Below are 18,645 nucleotides of genomic sequence, written 5' to 3' on the forward strand. Positions count from 1 at the left end.
ACAATTATATTTTAATTCATTTTTTTTTTCTTTCTATCCCTTTTTTTAAGAAAATCACTAGTCATATAAACTCGGAATCTTGTGTAACAATCATCTCACATGTGCAGTGTTATGTATTTTTTTTATTTTTTTTTTAAACACAGTAGGAAATTTTATTTAAAATTAGACATTAAATTGTGTAGTAAAATAGTAAAATAAAAGACAGTAAACCTGGACACTGTTTGCATAAAATTTATTTGCATCTAGATCCTAAACCTATACATTTGATGGCAAAGTAATACATATTATATGCACATACTTTGCAATGACGTTCAGATTGTTTTTTACTCTTCTGCTTTCTGTAAAGAGAAATAAACTCAGTGTAAACAAATTTGCATTCAATGAAAACATTTAATACTGAATGATATGATTGATAATGCATAAAAAAAATTATTTGAGGGCAAAAACTCACATTTTATGAAAAAGAAAAAAAAAGGATCTTAAAAAAATCAAAGCAAAATCCAATATAGAAGTTCATAATCTAAATTGTGCAATATCTGTATATTATTTATATAATTTTGATGTTTTATGTTACTGTTTTCCAGCATAAAGTTATGGTAATAATTTGGTACTATATTACGGTCTTAATACGTGTTTTAACATTAGATCAATACTATTGAATCAATAGGTGACAAGGATCATACCTTGCCAATATCGCGACTCTTGGCTCTTAGCTTGTTGACTTGTGATTCTGCAATATCGGCACGTTCCTCAGCTTCTTCAAGTTCATGTTGAGTCTTCCTGAATCTGGACATATGTGTATTTGCTTGTTCCTCCTAGAGAAAAAAAATATATAAATTATTTGAAAGGAAAAACAAGTGATTTATTTATTTACTAATTCAATTATCTTGCGTCTTGCGTATAACTCTTCACTATAATAAAGAAGCATATTAATAACTTACTAGTACATCTAGATATAGTAAAACTTGGTGAGTTTATTAGCAAGTGGCCGAAAGTGGACTTGCCCACCAAATACAATTGTTATTGTCAAGTGTCCAGTGCTTTTCCTTCAGTATAGTTGACAGTGATGATGAGATTCTGCAAGCATTATAGTTTATAAACCTTGTTCAGAAAATGTTAAAAATGATCAGAAAATTATTCTTTTGTATCACAGTTATATCAGGAGATTATATTTATATAAATAGTAGTATCCCTCATATTATTATTATAAGTTCCACAAGCTTAATTTAATTTGCTAACCTGTACTGGAATATACTTACAGACTCCTCAGCTTGTCTCTTGTAAGCTTTAACCTTCAGTTGTAGTTTGTCAACTAAGTCTTGAAGCCTGAACACGTTCTTCTTGTCCTCTTCAGACTATAATTTACAAAATAATACGTCTTTATTAGTAAATTGTGTTCCAGATAATTTCCAAAGTAATTCCCTTTTAAAACATACCTGATATGACAGTTCTTTGACTCTCCTCTCATATTTGCGCACACCCTTGACAGCCTCAACGCTTCTCTTTTGCTCAGCTTCAAGTTCATTTTCCAGTTCACGTACCTGAAATATGGATTTAAAGTTTACATTTCTGACATTATTATATAAAATCAAAAACACTTTGTTACTACTTGTGTAAGACTGAGAAATAGAATCGTACCCTGGACTCCAGTTTCTGGAGCTGCTTCTTGCCACCTTTCAGTGCCAGCTGCTCAGCTTCATCCAAACGATGCTGCAGATCCTTTACGGTCTGCTCAAGATTTTTCTTCATCCTTTCAAGATGAGCGCTGGTGTCCTGTTCTTTCTTCAGCTCTTCAGCCATCATAGCAGCCTGAAATAATCAACATTGACTAGCTACAATAACACATAACTTAGTTTTCTGAAAGGTCTAGTTTAAATACATATTTCAAAGGAATAGAATATAGGATGTTGGACTTACATCTGTGATGGCCTTTTTGGCCTTTTCTTCTGCATTTCTTGCTTCTTGGACCGACTCGTCTACTTCATTTTGTAGATGAGATATGTCACTCTCTATCTTCTTTTTGGTGTTAATCAGACTGGTGTTCTGTTTGCCAGATAAAAGAAAAAAATAAAGCAATTTGGAAGTTCTAACTTTAAATAAAAAATAAATAAATAGTTTTTCTTAAATACATCATCTCATCTTATGTTACCTGAGAGTGAAGCAGCTGAACACGCTCAGTGACATCCAGGAGTTCTTGTTCTGCCACTTTACGGCCACGTTCTGTCTGTTCCAGGGCAGACCTCATTTCTTCAATTTCTGCAGTCATGAGGTTATTCCTTCTTTCAACAATGGCCAGTTGTTCCTTGAGATCATCATTTCCTCTAATGGCATCATCAAGGTGAAGTTGGGCATCCTATGTAAGAAAAAAAATAAATGTATTTATTGACATTCATTATATTTGAATAGAATCCTTTGACAAATATATCCAACCAAAATACCTTAAGTTGTCCCTGAACATTCCTGAGTTGTTTCTGTGCTTCTGCAGCCTGGCGATTTGCATGACTAAGTTGTATCTCCATCTCATTAAGATCTCCTTCCATCTTCTTCTTTAGTCTCAGAGCATCATTTCTGCTTCTAATCTCAGAATCTAGAGAACTCTGCATTGATTCCAAAGCTCTCTGGCTGTTTCTCTTCAGTTGTTCAATCTCTTCATCCTTCTCTGCAACTTTTCTGTCAACTTCACCCTTTATTTGATTTAGCTCAAGTTGGACCCGTAGGATCTTAGCTTCTTCATGCTCCAAGGATCCCTATATAAATATGTTTGGATGAAAGCATGTTTAAGAATCTGTAATCTATATTTACATTTGCAAATGAGTGTAGCTTTAATCTAAAAATTGTATAACGCTTAGAAATTGTTTATTTGTTGTTATTATTATTAACATAAATATTCAAATTACCTCAGCTTCCTCCAATGCTGATTGAAGATCTGATTTCTCCTGTTCAATCTGCTTTTTGGCTTTTTCAATCTCATGAATGCTCTTACCACTCTCGGCAATTTGTTCAGAAAGGTCAGAGATTTCATCTTAAATAATACAAACACAAAATAAATAAAATTAGGAAATAGAAGAACCACGATTCTGAAATTCTATGATGTTTTAAATTAATTTTTCCCTTGTGTTTTATTAAAATGAAATTGATGTTTCGGAAACAAAAAACTTATAGCTTTTGAGAAATAGATAGAAATCAAAATGGTTACTCACTTCTATTACTATGTTAAAGTATTTAGTGGTATTGAAATAAATTTGCTTTGCACAAAATGTAATTATTGTAAAAGGTATGCAATTCTATTTCTGGTTTAAACCGAGCATTTGCTTACGTTGGAGATTCTTATTTTCTCTCTTTAGTGTCTCCAGTTGGTCTAATGATTCTTCATATGAATTCTTCATCTTGAAGACTTCTGTACTAAGGGACCTTGCTTCCTTCTGAGAAGCATCAAGCTCAGCTTGGGACTCTTCATATTTTTGCTTCCATTCTGCCAAAACCTGATAAAAAAAAGGGTCACTGTGCTATAAAATTATTGTGTTCAAAATTACTTTTATACCTTCTGCAGAGTATTAAGTGTATAGGAAATGATTCCTTTATGTTTATGTTTGTATTTTAAATAACTTGTTTTCCTCAGTAAACCCATCACCTGTTGTATTTAATGACATACCCATAAAAATTGTCTGAGCCTGCCGGTAATGCAGACCTGCTAATGTTATTAATGTTGAATCATACAATATAAATAATTAGGTATTGAAATGCTAATTATGGCAGAGGATTTCAATGAGCACAATCAGCTATTTCAAATATAAAAATCTACTTCTCTAGCTGGGGGATACGTTAGTGCTATTGTTTACTATATACATAACATTTATATAGAGAATATGTTTGTTATTCATATTTTCAGTGTAAGCGGTGATTTCTACAGACAAAAACAGATCTTTTAAATAACAAAATAAATGTAAAGGATTCAATTTGTAACAATTAAATACACTGCAGCAGGTATTTTAATGCACTAGATTTCGAGACGACTGATTAGATTACTTGTTTTTAAACAGCTTATTTTGGTTTGATTTCATATCTGTAAAGTTATAGTTACAACAGTTTCACCTTGTCAAAATTCCTTTGTTTCTTGTCAAGGGCAGAACAGGCAGAATTTGAACGTTCCACATCAACCATAAGATCTTCCACTTCTCCTTGAAGTCTTTGTTTTGTTTTCTCCAGGGATGCACACTTGGAATTTACAGCTTCAATTTGTTCTTCAGCTTCCTGGAGGCGTTGAGCAAGTTTCTTCCTGTTATTGAAATTAGAAGTACATTTATAAAAAATACACTTCTTCTTAAGGAATATAGAGCAGAGAATAGTTTGATTTATAGCAGATTAATAGATAGTTAGAATGATAGATAGGTAGATAGATATTATGACATTTGATTATTTTAGACGTACTTTGCTTCTTCCAGTTCCTCTGTGCGCTGAATAGCATCAGTCTCATATTTTGTTCTCCATTGGGCGACTTCTCCATTGGCCTTGGACAGTGAGCGCTGTAGTTCACCCTTGGCCTCTTGTTCCTCTTCATATTGCTCTCGGAGCAAGTCACAATCATGGCGGGCAGATTGCAATGCATGAGCAAGGGCATTCTTAGCCTAAGGTAAAATCACATTGAACTGCTGTTAATTTATTTAATCTTATTGATAATTAAATATTTGTAATTACTTTAATACAGTACACATACTTTTGTTTCTTCCTCCAGGTGCCTTTTCAGTTCTTCAATTTGCTGTGTGAATGCTTGTTTTCCTCTAGTTAGCTGAGAAACCAGGGATTCTTTTTCTTCTAACTGACGACCAAATTCACCTAAAGTGTGCAAATAACATGAGAATGACCTCCTACTTTAAAACGTTACCTTTATATCAGATATAAATGACATTTTTGATATGCAGCCATTACCATTTTCTGTCTGAAACCGAGCCCTTTGAGTGTTTAAGTCATTAATTACTCGTACATGCTCCTCTTCCTTGGTCTTCACTTCACTGAATTGGTCCTCAAGAGTTCTGCACATCTTTTCTAGATTTGCCTGTCAAAAACAAAATAGTTTATAGAATATTTTAGAATATTAGTAAAATAAAATATCACAACAGTTTTAACATAGTTTTTTTTTAAACTTGTTAATACATACTTTGGCTTTGGATACAGACTCCATATTACTGGCAAGGTCATCAATCTCCATCTTAAGCTCACTCTTTTCTTTCTCTAGCTTCTGCTTCACACGCTGGAGATTGTCAATTTGTTCCCCATACTCAGCTACACTATCTGCATGCTTTTTTCGGAGACCAGCAGCAGTGGCTTCATGCTGAAGTGTGGCCTCTTCAAGGTCACGGCGCATCTTCTGGAATTCTGCTTCACGTTTCTTGTTCATCTCAATCTGAGCAGAAGTTGCCCCACCTGCTTCTTCCAGACGCTCACTGATCTCCTCTAGTTCTCTAGAGAGGTCAGCACGTTGCTTCTCTGCCTTTGCACGGGCTGCCCGTTCAGCTTCAATTTCCTCTTCAAGTTCCTCAATACGGGCCTAGGAAGTACAACATTTGTGTAATAACCATAGACTGATTCAGTTTAAATAATTTAAATGGAACCATTTTGTAATTTTATTATCTATACCTGCAGTTCCTTAATTTTCTTCTGAAGCTGAGCTGCAAGAGCCTGTTCATCTTCAATCTTACTTTGAAACTGACTGATTTCAAACTCCTTCCTGTTCAATGAAAACAAGTAAACTCAATAAACATTTTTGTTACAAATTATTTTACCTGGAATTTTTTGATTGATTAACTGAAATATATCATACTTTTTAACTTTTTCATCCAGCTGTTGCTTGTCATTTTCCAAATCCATTGTGGACTCCTGGGCCAGTTTCAGATCACCCTCAAGCTTCCTCTTTGATCTCTCCAAGTCCATGCGGAGCTTCTTCTCTTGCTCCAGGGACCCTTCAAGCTACAGACAATCATGAAATTTAGAAGAAATGTAAATATAGTAAATAAGATGTGTTAAAATTGATGTATTGCAACAGATTATTTTAAATGAAATAGAAAGAAGGTTGTTATTGTACTTACATCATCAACTTGCTGTTCTAGTTTTGTTTTTGCTTTCGTGAGAGTGTTAACTTTGTCTTCTTCAGCTTGCAGGTCATCTAAAGTTTGTTGGTGAGCTTCTTGAAGAGCCTTCTTTTCCTTAGTAAGTTTAGCGATGCTCTCATCCAAAACTGCCATTTCTTCAGTGAGATTTTTAACCTAAATATTGAAATAAGTTACCATTTAAAAGACCTGGTATATTATGAAAAAGCCCTTGAATTATCTAATAGTAAATACATTATTGTTATACATCTTTTATTTGCAACTTTTAAGCAGTGAATGGTTACAGAAGAACATCTGCAATTATATGCTAAATAAATGTGTTATAAAGATTGATAGATAGATAGATAGATAAATAGTCATACATACATTCTTATTTACTACTTAAGTTTGAAAATGTAACACTGAACCACCCTAAAATTAATATATATGATATTATAAGAAAAGGCATTTACCTTGTTTTCTGTGGCATGTTTTTCCTTCTCTACTTTGGCCAGTGTCAGCTCAAGGTCGTCAATATCTTTCTTTAGTTCAGAGCACTCATCCTCAAGTTTCCTCTTTTTCGCTGTCAGTTCAGCGTTAGATTCTTCCTCATCTTCCAGCCTCTCGTTAATCTCTTTGATTTTTGCCTCTAGCTGAATCTTGTTTTTAATTAGTCCTTCACATCTCTCTTCTGCATCTGATAGACTCTCTGATTCCTGTGAACATTTAGACGAGCAAATACATTTGCATTCAACCAAACATATTATCTATTAGTCGTAAAGGAAATATTTCCTCAAACATACATTCTAAATAATTTTAAATCACTCACGGATTGCACTTGAAGTGACAAATCATTTTTCTCTTGGAGAATTGCGACCATTTTCTCTTCCAGCTCCTTTCTTTTTGCTTCTGACTTCACAAGATTTTCTTTACATTTTTCAAACTCTTCTTTCATATTGGCCATCTCCTTCTCAGACTCTGCACTCTTCAGTAGAGGCTTAATCTTGAAATAGAGTTTCATCCATGGCCAATGTTTGACGTTCATGAATGAGCGAATGTTGTACTGAATGGTGAAGAGGGACTCTCTTGGAATGAAAAAAAGGATCATTTAAAATAGTTGAAGACCTTGGGATTGTTTTGTTACAATGACAGATAATTATATGCGTAAAGCACAAATTTACCTCCTTTCCATCATCTTCTTAAATTCTACTCTCATAAGATATCCTCGGCACATAGCCTGAGTGCGAGTGATTAATTGTGCCAGCTTTTCATCTCGCATCTCTTCAAGAGTACCCAAAAGACCAGCCTTGAAGAACACCTAGTACCATAAATTTGTAATATATTAATTTACTATTTGGTGTTTATTATGTTGATGATTAGATTACATTCTATAACACCAAAATTCTGAAAATGACCCATATTTTGTACGTTTTGCAAACATCTCCTTGTTATAATGTAAATTAAATGTGCACCTCTAAATGGTATATTTGCAATAGTTGTGATACAGCATACATTTCAAACATGTATGAACTTAACTTATTAGCAAGGTAGTAATGAATGGAAATTGCATTTTAAACTTGATTTTCATCATTTATTCTTCAGAAGGTTTGCCCCCTTACCTTAGTGTGTCCAAATTTGTACTGTGTCTGGTCAACATCAATAGAGCCAAGAAGTTTCTCTGAAGCTTTCTTGCTGTCAATAAACTGGCCTTCAGGAATAGCACTTGCATTCAATATCTTGTAACTAAATGACAGGAGAAAAGTACAAATTAATTGCATATAACAATGCTTTGAATTAATTGCCTCATTATTTTTTCTACAGTGATTCTGAAATGGAAGATGGTTGGATAAGGATTTTTATTAGTTTTAGGAAAAAAGTGATTGTCCAACATTAAGAGAATTTGGACATATTAATTTAGACAGGGTACAAAGAATGGGACATATAATCCTTTTCTTGTTCTTGATTCAAATAGATCATGTGATTTTAAACAGCTTTCCAGTTTACTTCTATTAGCTAATTTGTTTTATTTTTGGTATCCTTTGTTGAAAAGGATACCTACTGTAGGTAGAAACAGGAGCTGTTGATTGGTGGCTGCACCTATATGTCTTGTGTTAATCGGTCATCCAATGCATTCAGCCTGCTCTCAGTAGTGCATTGCTGCTTCTTCAGCAAAGGATAAAAAGGGAATGATGCAAATTAGATAATAGAAGTAAATTTGAAATTTAATGAATGTAGAGATTGGGTTTTATTCCCCTTTAACAAAAAAAGTATGGCTTTAGGCTTGTGATCAAATTTTTTTTTGTAAACATTAAAAAATGTATTATGTATAATTTGTATGCATAAAATGAATCTGTTTTATTGATGGCCCATACCGCTGTTTGAAGTCAGCATAGATAATTCTGCTGGGGAAGCCTTTCCTGCAAATTCTAATGCCTTCCAGTACTCCATTGCATCTAAGCTGATGCATGACCAGATGGTGATCCATAGTACCTGAAGAAAAATGTTATAATGTGAAAAAGATGCTAATCAGAAAATCTTAAGAAATTTACTAATACAACATTGTACCGCTTGTTTGTTTATCTCATTAAAAAAAACATGCCTGGTGTCTTTGTCTCATTAGGGATAAGACAACGCACAAAATGAGGATGAGTACTTCTCAGGTTGGACATCAGTTTGTTCAGATTTTCCTGTGGAAGGAAGATGCAAATTATTTTTTATGTAATTCTATGTTTGGTGAAAAGTTCATGTAGTTAAGACGCACAAATATATGGGTATTGGTGTAAATCCTTTTTAATCTGGAATAGGAATGGGTGTATAGGAAGAGAAGGATACTTGAAACCATATTTTCAATAAACATAATGCTCTTAACACTGAAACCAGTGTTTTTATTATTTGTAATAAATGATTTACCCTGAAAAGAGCAGACACAGTCTGGAAAGATGATCCCTTCTTTTTGGCTGCTTTTTTTCCACCAGCCTCTGCAAAAATAAAGATATTAAATAAGGAATTGTCACATATAAGTACAGAGTAAATAATTCTCATAGTAATAGGGTATGATGGCATTGTATTTGAGATTTACATTTGTAAAAAGAATAGTAGGAATAGTGAAACTCAGTATGTAGTGCTGTATGATTGTTATTTCTTCTGACTTAACATATGTTTTTCTTTTCATACATTTATCACAAGATGATTGACTATGCTCATATATAAAGAAATATGAACAAGAATGGTTAACTTTCATCATTCAAAGCCAAGCAAAATGGTATGTCCAAATTCCCAATGATTTAAATGTAATTAGGTCATTTATTATCTTCTCATTCAAGTATATTCGACCCAAGTTTTCAAGAACAGGTCTGTGAAATCTGCTTTGAAAAGTTTGATTCCGTTTCTTGTAAAAATAAATACCTACATATGAACATATACTAATAAATACATAAATAAAGGGAATTACCTCCTTCTGTGCCGGCATGTGCTGCATAAAGGAATGCAAGAAGTTTCACAGAAGACTTCTGGTACAACCCAACAACAGTTTCATTCAGTGGGTCCTTGTTCTTGTCAAGCCAGCCACTGATGTTGTAGTCCACAGTTCCAGCATAGTGAACAAGGGAGAAGTGAGCCTCAGCTTTGCCTTTGCCAGGCTTTGGCTTCTGGAAGTTGTTGGACTTGCCAAGATGCTGGTCATAAAGCTTGTTCTTAAATGACGTGTCTGTTGCCTTGGGGAACATGCACTCCTCTTCAAGGATGGAGAAGATTCCCATTGGCTGCATAGGATTATAAGTAATACGTTTACAATATTAACAAGTGGTTTAGTGTATTGAAATCTTATATCACACTACATCACTATTACTATATTAAATTTAAGCAAAATGCCACTGTCTTTGTTTAATACATTTCATTAAGATCATTGAATATCTCACAGCATTAATATATATATTTTATAGAATTGTTAGTTTGAAAGTACAGTATTTGTTGTATTAGCTTATGATGATGTCCAAAGACATTGAAATCTCTGATCTGAGTTATCTCTCTTATATATATATATATATATATATATATATATATATATATATATATATATATATATATATATATATATGTGTGTGTGTTAACATTTTACCTTTTCAATAAGCTCAATGCAGGCAGCCAAGTCCATTCCAAAGTCAATGAACTCCCAGTCAATACCTTCCTTCTTGTATTCCTCTTGTTCCAGGACAAACATGTGATGGTTGAAAAACTGTTGCAGTTTCTCATTGGTGAAGTTGATGCAGAGCTGCTCTAAGCTGTTGTACTAATAAATTAAAAAACAATTTGCTTGTATGTTTTTTTAGAAACAAAATCACATTTACAAATGAAAACACAGTTTTTTTTTTAATGCATTCTATGTTACTTACATCAAAGATCTCAAAGCCAGCAATGTCCAATACACCAATGTAATGCTGTCTTGGTTGCTTAGTATCCAGCTGCTGGTTGATACGGATTACCATCCACAAGAACATCTTTTCATAGACAGATTTGGCCAAGGCACCAACATTGTTGTAAACCTTAAATGAGAAAGAACAATATTATGTATTATTCCAAAATATGCCAGGCTTTCTAGTTTCTAGCAGTGTTGGTAACTACATACCTGTTGGACAGTTTGACCTTTGGTCACATATTCATTCCCAACTTTGACTCTTGGGTAGCACAAGGCCTTCAGTAAGTCGGCAGAGTTCAGACCCGTCAGGTAGCCAACTTTGTCAGCAACTGTAAAAATATCATAACATTTTCTGTAGCTGAAGGTTTTCTTGTAATTTCCCCTTTATTATGTTGTGTTAGATATTACAGTTTTTGTAATATAACTCTTTAATCACAGTTGCTTACATATTTCAATAAACTGATTAAAGAGGATGTTACATGTTCAAGAACCATCAACAAATTCAGTTCTAAGCCTTTGATTAAGGATGGTAACTTTGTATAAATGTTTTGTGTTTAATGATTGTGTTTAATGGTTCCTTTCCTGCCTTTTAATCTGTAAATTGTATTTTCTCACCCTCTGTGCCATCAGGCTCAGCCTGTTCCTCTCTTTGCTTCTGCTTGAACTTCATGTTGCCGTAGTGCATGACAGCACCGGTCAGTTTGTAGATACCTAATTTCTCATCATTACTGAAGCCCAGAATATCAATGGCACTCTGTAAAAAGAAAAGTTAAGAGAAAAATACTCATGTCAGTCAGGAATTTTGATAATATAAGTAAACATCTATCGTATGGTCTAATGAACTTTAGATTCTTCTGCACCATAGTTGTCTTTCTCAATTGATTTATTAAAAAAAAAAAACTTACATCAGTAGCCATCAGCTCCTCTGCATCATCAATGCTTGGCACTGTGATTTCCCCTTGGCTGACAAATGTGAAGTCGTAAGGGTTGGTTGTAATCAGGAGCATGTCTAAAAAATAAAAACAAAACACTTTTACTCATAGTACTTAGTCTTCAGCAGATTGCATCTGCATTGCAGTATATCACATACCATTTACATAGCTTTCAAAATGTGCCAAAAACATGACTTACCAATAAGCTCTGGCTTTTTGTTACACATGACCTGGTAAAATATGTGATAGCTTCTTTCTGCGGACAGCTGGAATGTTACTCTGGATTTTTCCAGTAGATCTGGGTAAATACAATTAAAAGGGGCAATAAAGTCAAAATTAAACTTTCATGATTGAGATATCACATGCAGTTTTAAGACCCCTTGCAATTTACAGTCTTTTTCGATTTACACTTTTGTGGCACCAGATCCTACTAAGCGTATGCAAGAGTTCAAAATATATATGTATATGAGGTTGTGATTGGCAAATAGATGTTACATGATACAGGGGGCTGGTAAAATTAAGGACATTTTTAAATTTGTGAGGCAAAATCTACTGCTTATTTAAACTTCTGACTAAGGTATAAAGAAAGAATTATCTATAATAACTCTGAAGGTGTGAAATAGCTACTTAACAGAGAAAGGGACCGTCCTCTATAGCCAATCCCAAAAGTCAAAAAGAGAAAAAAACTATGAAAAGTGTGCTAACAAACAATCACACCCACCAGTATGTTAATAACAAGCTTACTGATAATGAACATAGGGTACAATAAAAGCATAAAACAAGCCTAAATAATTACCACCGGTGGTTCATAAAAAAGATTAGTCCAGATCTGTTAATATGCTGGCTGAGCATCATGGGAAATGTAGTTCCAAAACCTCTGGAGGGCCAAATTTGAGGTTGTCTGCATTAGTTGATTATGCATTCTACTTTATTTAATGGTCCTTAAGGTGCTGTAAATGCTTTATTGTTCCTAATGTACATAAGCCATATATTTATAAAACTTACAGGTTTCAATGTCAGCAGAAGACAGCTTTCCAGTGGTTCCAAAGTGAATTCTGATAAATTTACCCTAAGATAGGTAAAAAAATGCTATGTTTGAGTTCCATTTAGTATTAACAAAGCAACATTCAATTGCTTAAATAAAATACATTGTGTAATTCAGTGCAATGTAAGCAAGGACCAACTTACGAAACGGGAGGAGTTGTCATTCCTCACAGTCTTGGCATTGCCAAAGGCTTCTAGCAAAGGGTTCGCTGAAATGATCTGATCCTCTAGAGTTCCCTGAAAGAGTCAGAAATTAAACTTTTGTGTTAATTGCTGACTCAAAATACAGTGATCAATATTCATTGTACTAAATCAAATTATATTATAAACAAATGTTAAAAAATGTGATCTTGTGGGTTCTTTGTCTACTAGCACATAAACTTTAATTAATAATTTGCTTAAAAATGTGCTTATTCTTACAAAATAAAACAGTTCATTATTCAATTAAAGGGACAGTACACTCAAATTGAAACTTTTATAGTTCGGACAGCAGGTCATTTGAAATACATTTCCAATTTGCTTTTATTATCTAATTTACTTAAATATGTTGGTAAATTTTGTCGAAATGCAAAGTTTGGTAGGCTTAGGAGCACCAATAGTCTACTGGGTGCTAGCTTCTGATTGGTTTCTGCTTATATATGACCTTTGTCATTGGCTATCCTGATGTGTTCATATAGCTGGCAATACTGCATGGCTGCTCCTTCAACAAAAGATATCAAGAGAATAAAGCAAATGTGATAATATAAGTAAATTAAAGCTGGTTTAAAATATTATGCTCTATCTAAATCATGAATGAAAATTGGGTTTCATGACCCTTTTATTTATCAATGGAAAACAGATAAATATCTAACCTGCAATTTTCCAGTTGGCTGTGCTTCTTTCTTCTTGTCACCAATAGCTGCAATTGTTGCAAAATACTGGATGACGCGTTTCGTGTTCACAGTCTTTCCTGCTCCAGATTCTCCACTGGAATAGGCAATTGTTCGTTAAGTAAAGTCGTAGACTTGGGAGTTAAAAGAGGTTTAAATAAGGTACAAATATAATATGGTAGTGTATATTTTGTCATATATATATATATATATATATATATATATATATATATATTTATATATATATTTAAGGAATTCATTTTGCCTTTTGAAATTGCATATTTTTATACTTACGTAATCAGGACAGATTGATTTTCACGATCTGTTGAAATAAACAAATAAATAGTAATTTATATGATGAATTATTATTATGATTATTATTTTACTGTCATTATCATAAAATATAATTTAAAGTTGTTTTGATCAGTTCGATATACCATTATTTCACTTTTAATTCAGAGACTTCTAGTCTGTCATATAAAATATTTGAATTCTTTAAATCAACCCCTCTTCTGAAGGACAAACACCAATAAACTGCTAGTCTTTAGTTTGAATATAAGAACTTACCAGTCAGCATGAACTGATAGGCATTATCAGAGATGGAGAAGATGTGGGGTGGAGCCTCCTGACGCTTCTTGCCTCTGTACGCATTGACTACCTCAGGGTTGTACACTGGCAGCCACTTGTAGGGGTTGACAGTGGCGCAAAAGAGGCCAGAATAGGTCTAAGTATGAACCAGAAGTTAATAAGATTCTGAAAATTATTTGCAATGGCCAAGCATATTTTTTTTACATGTTTTGCATATATACTGCTGAATTCTTTAACAAGTTAAATGTTTGCATTAACCTTCAAGTAAAAATATTTATGGAAATAATGCAGTTCAAGAACATTATGTTTATAAACAAGAATAAACAGAAGCAACATAAAAATGTTGATATATCCATTGTAGTCTAGCTGCAAGAACATTTTTTGTAGGTTTTTAAACTGTGAAATCCTAATATCTCATAGTGTAGTATGCACCATATCCATAGGCCATAAGCTCATTTTTTGTGTAAGTATGGCCTATGGATTTTTTGTGCATATGACCTATGGACACGATTCATACTACACTATGAGTGCCTCGTATTGGTGTTTGTTCTTGATGTCATCTGAGGTTTGCTGAGCCTTGATCGAAGTGCTACCCTGAGGTCATGAGAAGAAGTACCTTGAATTTTCTTACTTTTGTTCCTCTTTTTATCTTTTATACTGCACCTCTGTATTTATCTAATTTTGTTATTAGCATATATACTTTTTGACAATGCAATGCCCCCCTTAGATTCTACACTTGATTATTTGTATTTATGTACTGAATCTTACTTTTTTTAATTCCTGGTAAATACTTACGTAGATCATCCAGGCTGCATAACGCTCTTTGAGGTTATATAAGACAGATGGTTCATTCAAGTGAGTCATCATAGCCATGTCTTCAATTTTATCGTACTTGGGGGGGTTCATGGGGAAGATTTCATCGTCCTTCACTGTTACAGTCTGGAGAAATTAAGTAGCAGAGAGAAGTGTAAAGATATTACTGACGCAAAGCTATTCATTTATTCTATATGTTAAATGGGATATAATTGCTCCTACCAGCCTTAAACGCTTTTTGGCTGTGACAAAATAAAGATTTATATCTTACAAATTTTAACTTATATTAATATTTAAAATTACATTTAATCTCATATTAAAATGTACTAAATGATCAATTATCTTACAGTGTTATCTTCTTTCTTTACAGTTACTTTTCCAGCGTCTCTACTTTGGACAATGCCTTTGACGTACATTACTTTAGGATCAATCACATAGACATTATTTTTTGCATCAAATGGTCGATTTTGTGCCTCAAGTCTTTCCTTCTCAGACTTTCGGAGATATTGGGCTGCCTCCCCATATGCAGCCATTTCCGCGTCACTCATGGTTGGTGGTTTTCTATGGTGATAGAAGAAATCTGGTGAAACAATATGGCCCCATATATACAAAAGAAAATAAATCTGGTGAAACAATATGGCTTCATATATGCAAAAGAAAAGAATTGACATTAAAAACAAATATAACGTCAAGGTACAAACTCCCTTTTTGGGATTATATTGTGACATGAGAGAATTCCTTTTCTATAAATCTGTTTTCTTAAGTCATTAAAAAATGTTCTTATAGGAATAGAAACCAAGTAATACTCCTGCAAAAAAAAATAACTACAATTTCAGTACAGTCCATACATATATATATATATATATATATATATATATATATATATATATATATATATCATTATATATATCATTATATATATCATACTCGATTATTTGACTTACCGTTTGTAGCCCCCCCAGACAGAAAAGAGTTGAAGTCAAAGAAAAGCTGTAGAAAGAAAACACATATATATGTTTAAACATTAATATAAAGCTTTTAAAATATATATTTTTAAATTCAGTTGATTTATTGGAAGACTATAGTAATACAAATGTTGTTGTTTTTTTACAGAAAGTAGCCTGCCCTTTTCAAATAAGTGAGAAACTTGGTAACCACTGAATATAAAATAATAATAAAATAAAAATATTCTGACAGTTATAGTTTCTGTACTTAGGACTGATTGTATACTGAAAGGGATAGAAAGGTTCAAATGGAAATGTGCATGTGTGCATTTGAATTTTAAAGGGACACTAAACCCAAAAATGTTCTTCTATGATTCAAGTAGAGAACACAATTTTCAACAACATTCCAATTTACTTCTATTATCTAATTTGCTTCATTCTTTAGATATCCTTTATTGAAGAAATATCAATGCATATGGGTGAGCCAATCACGGGAGGCATCTATGTGCAGCAACCAATCAGCAGTTACTTAGCCTATCTAGAGATTAAAGCAAATTAGATAATAGAAGTAAATTAGAAAGTTGTTTAAAATTGCATGCTCTTTCTAAATCATGAAAGAAAGAAAAATGGGTTTCATATCCCTTTAAATAGAAGCATTTTTGCAATATACTTCCATTAGCAAAAATTATTCTAGTAAAAATTATTACTGTTTTTCTGCAGCGTATGCACATATCCTGCATGGTCTATTCACAAGTAATTAAAGGGACACTAATCCCAAAAAATGTCTTTCATGGTTCAAGTAGAGAATACAATATCCTTTGTTGAAGAAATAGCAATGCATATGAGTGAGCCAATCACATGAGGCATCTATGTGCAGCAACCAACCAGCAGCTACTGAGCCTATCTAGATATGCTTTTCAGCAAAGTACATCAAGAGAATGAAACAAATTACATAAAAGAAGTAAATTAAAAAGTTGTTTAAAAGTCCATGCTCTTTCTATATCATTAAAGAAAATATTTGGGTTTCATGTCCCTTTAAACTCATAGATCTGGCAGTGGTGTGTACTGTGCCTGTAAAGATTTTTGTGTCATACAAGCCACTGCTGCGAAGGTGTAGTGTTTGAATACTGTTATACAGGCCACCATGGCATATGTGTGTATGCCTCTGAAAAACAGTAATACCTCCTACTAGAAGCATTTAATCTAACTGAAGTAGATTGCAAAAATGCTTCTATTTAAAATTGAAACCCAACTATGCACATTTCAATTTTAACTTTTCTATTACTTTTATCATTCATTTGTATAGCGCTGCAAAATTCTGTATCGCTGGATCCCTTTAAACTCTATTTCCTGTCTCTTACTAGCCCATTTCTCTTTCATCCACCCTGCTGTTTGCTCTGTCCTACTCCTCACATTTCTCCTAAAGGGACCTGAAACTCAATTTTTTTCTTTTATGATTTAGAAAGATTGTGCAATATTAAACAACTTTCCAATTTACATCTATTACCTAATTTGCTTCAATCTCTTGATATCCTTTGTTGAAAAGCATATCTGAATAGACTCAGTAGCTGCTGATTGGTGGCTACACATAGATGCCATGTGTGATTGGCTCACTCATATGCATAGCTATGAAGCAAATTAGATAGTAGAAGTAAATTGGAATGTGGTTTAAAATTGTATTCTCTATCGGAATCATGAAAGAAAAACAATGGGTTTCATGTCCCTTTAATCTAGGACTGTAATCAGATACAGTTTTCTTAATGGTTGCTTGCCTATGCTTTCATCTCTCTGGTGTGAAACCTCTCAATGCCCTGATGTAGGCAAGTCTTCTTCATCCCAACAATATCATCCTTCTTCTTCACCTATTCTATCAGTTTGTCAGGCTCTTTCTTGTTAAAGGGACAGTATACACCAATTTTCGATTAACTGCATGTAATAGACACTACTATAAAGAATAATATGCACAGATGATCTAAAAATCCAGTATAAAACCCACTTAAAAACTTACTTAGAAGATCCCAGTTTAGCAATGTTAAAAAGATTAGCTGGAACACCCACTGTTAGCAGATCCCCCCCCCCCTTCCTCTGCATATGAACAGACCCTTTACACAAACAGGAGCAAACTGGAGTAGGTATATATCAGTATTCTCTTAAAACTTTGGGGCTTGGATAGGAGTCTGATGATTAGTGCAATGTTATTTTAAAAAAAAACTATAAAAAACTTTACATTTAAAAAAAATCTGTATAGGCTATATAAATGGATCATCCACAAAACATTTATGCAAAGAAAAATCTAGTGTATAATGTCCCTTTAACCCTAGTTCTCCCACCCTTCCATTTTTTGTTTTGTCTCAACTTTATAAACTGTTTGCTGTCTTGCCACCTTTTCCTATTTACCCCCATCATTTTTACTCTATTCCCTTAGCTTTCTGTCATATTCCTCAATTAAATATAATGAAGAGATCTGTGAGATTTTATTTTCTGGTTTTATTATTATTCAACATTTGATAAACATAAAATAATCATTCAAATATCACCACTGATTTAAATATGGCAGGATTTCCTTATTAAAATAGATTATTATTATTATTATTACTAGTATTATTATTAGTAGTAGTAGTAGTAGTATTTATTATTGTCAATATTATTATTATTTCTATTGTTATTATTGTTAATAACATACATACTGGACTTCAGTGACACTTACTTACTTCTAGATGCAGACACAGTGAAGGGTGCAGGCACTGCCTCTCAACTCCTTTTATACCACAACATTTGCTAATACAGCAGTATTGATCTCTATATTTGGAGAGTCATCTTACAAGCTTCGAGCTGTAAAAACTGTTGATGCTTTAATTTTAACACTGTGATATTGTATAAAGTACAGTATCAGCTGAAATCTATGTATGTTAAAGCTATTAGGATCCCAATATAGAACTGTGAATTGAAACAAGGTCT

At 33.2% G+C, this 18,645-nt stretch overlaps 1 protein-coding gene across 2 annotated transcripts; it reads right to left on the reverse strand.

Moving 5' to 3' along the window:
- Nucleotides 1-215: 215 nt before the first annotated feature.
- LOC128654594 (myosin-4) lies at nucleotides 216-18,426 on the reverse strand. 2 transcript variants are annotated; one of them, XM_053708593.1, is made up of 41 exons: nucleotides 18,399-18,426; nucleotides 15,688-15,733; nucleotides 15,091-15,304; nucleotides 14,726-14,869; nucleotides 13,910-14,066; nucleotides 13,637-13,664; nucleotides 13,325-13,439; nucleotides 12,618-12,710; nucleotides 12,435-12,498; nucleotides 11,629-11,727; nucleotides 11,403-11,506; nucleotides 11,113-11,251; nucleotides 10,708-10,826; nucleotides 10,475-10,624; nucleotides 10,201-10,371; nucleotides 9,535-9,844; nucleotides 8,994-9,061; nucleotides 8,683-8,770; nucleotides 8,456-8,573; nucleotides 7,703-7,826; nucleotides 7,265-7,401; nucleotides 6,913-7,168; nucleotides 6,557-6,799; nucleotides 6,084-6,260; nucleotides 5,819-5,964; nucleotides 5,635-5,725; nucleotides 5,156-5,545; nucleotides 4,927-5,053; nucleotides 4,715-4,833; nucleotides 4,429-4,625; nucleotides 4,093-4,276; nucleotides 3,317-3,482; nucleotides 2,898-3,022; nucleotides 2,439-2,747; nucleotides 2,150-2,353; nucleotides 1,918-2,043; nucleotides 1,639-1,809; nucleotides 1,437-1,541; nucleotides 1,260-1,355; nucleotides 684-815; nucleotides 216-338 (listed from the first exon to the last, which is right to left on the reverse strand). In XM_053708593.1, exons 3-41 carry the CDS (start codon nucleotides 15,289-15,291, stop codon nucleotides 324-326), a joined length of 5,808 nt encoding a protein of 1,935 aa, XP_053564568.1. In that variant the 5' UTR covers nucleotides 15,292-15,304; nucleotides 15,688-15,733; nucleotides 18,399-18,426; the 3' UTR covers nucleotides 216-323. The 2 variants fall into 2 exon arrangements, with proteins under 2 accessions (XP_053564568.1, XP_053564578.1); XM_053708603.1 differs by having other exon boundaries at nucleotides 18,395-18,421.
- Between the last annotated feature and the right edge of the window lie 219 nt (nucleotides 18,427-18,645).

Source organism: Bombina bombina, chromosome 1 (assembly GCF_027579735.1).
Source record: "Bombina bombina isolate aBomBom1 chromosome 1, aBomBom1.pri, whole genome shotgun sequence".
Classification (NCBI taxonomy): Eukaryota; Metazoa; Chordata; class Amphibia; order Anura; family Bombinatoridae; genus Bombina; species Bombina bombina.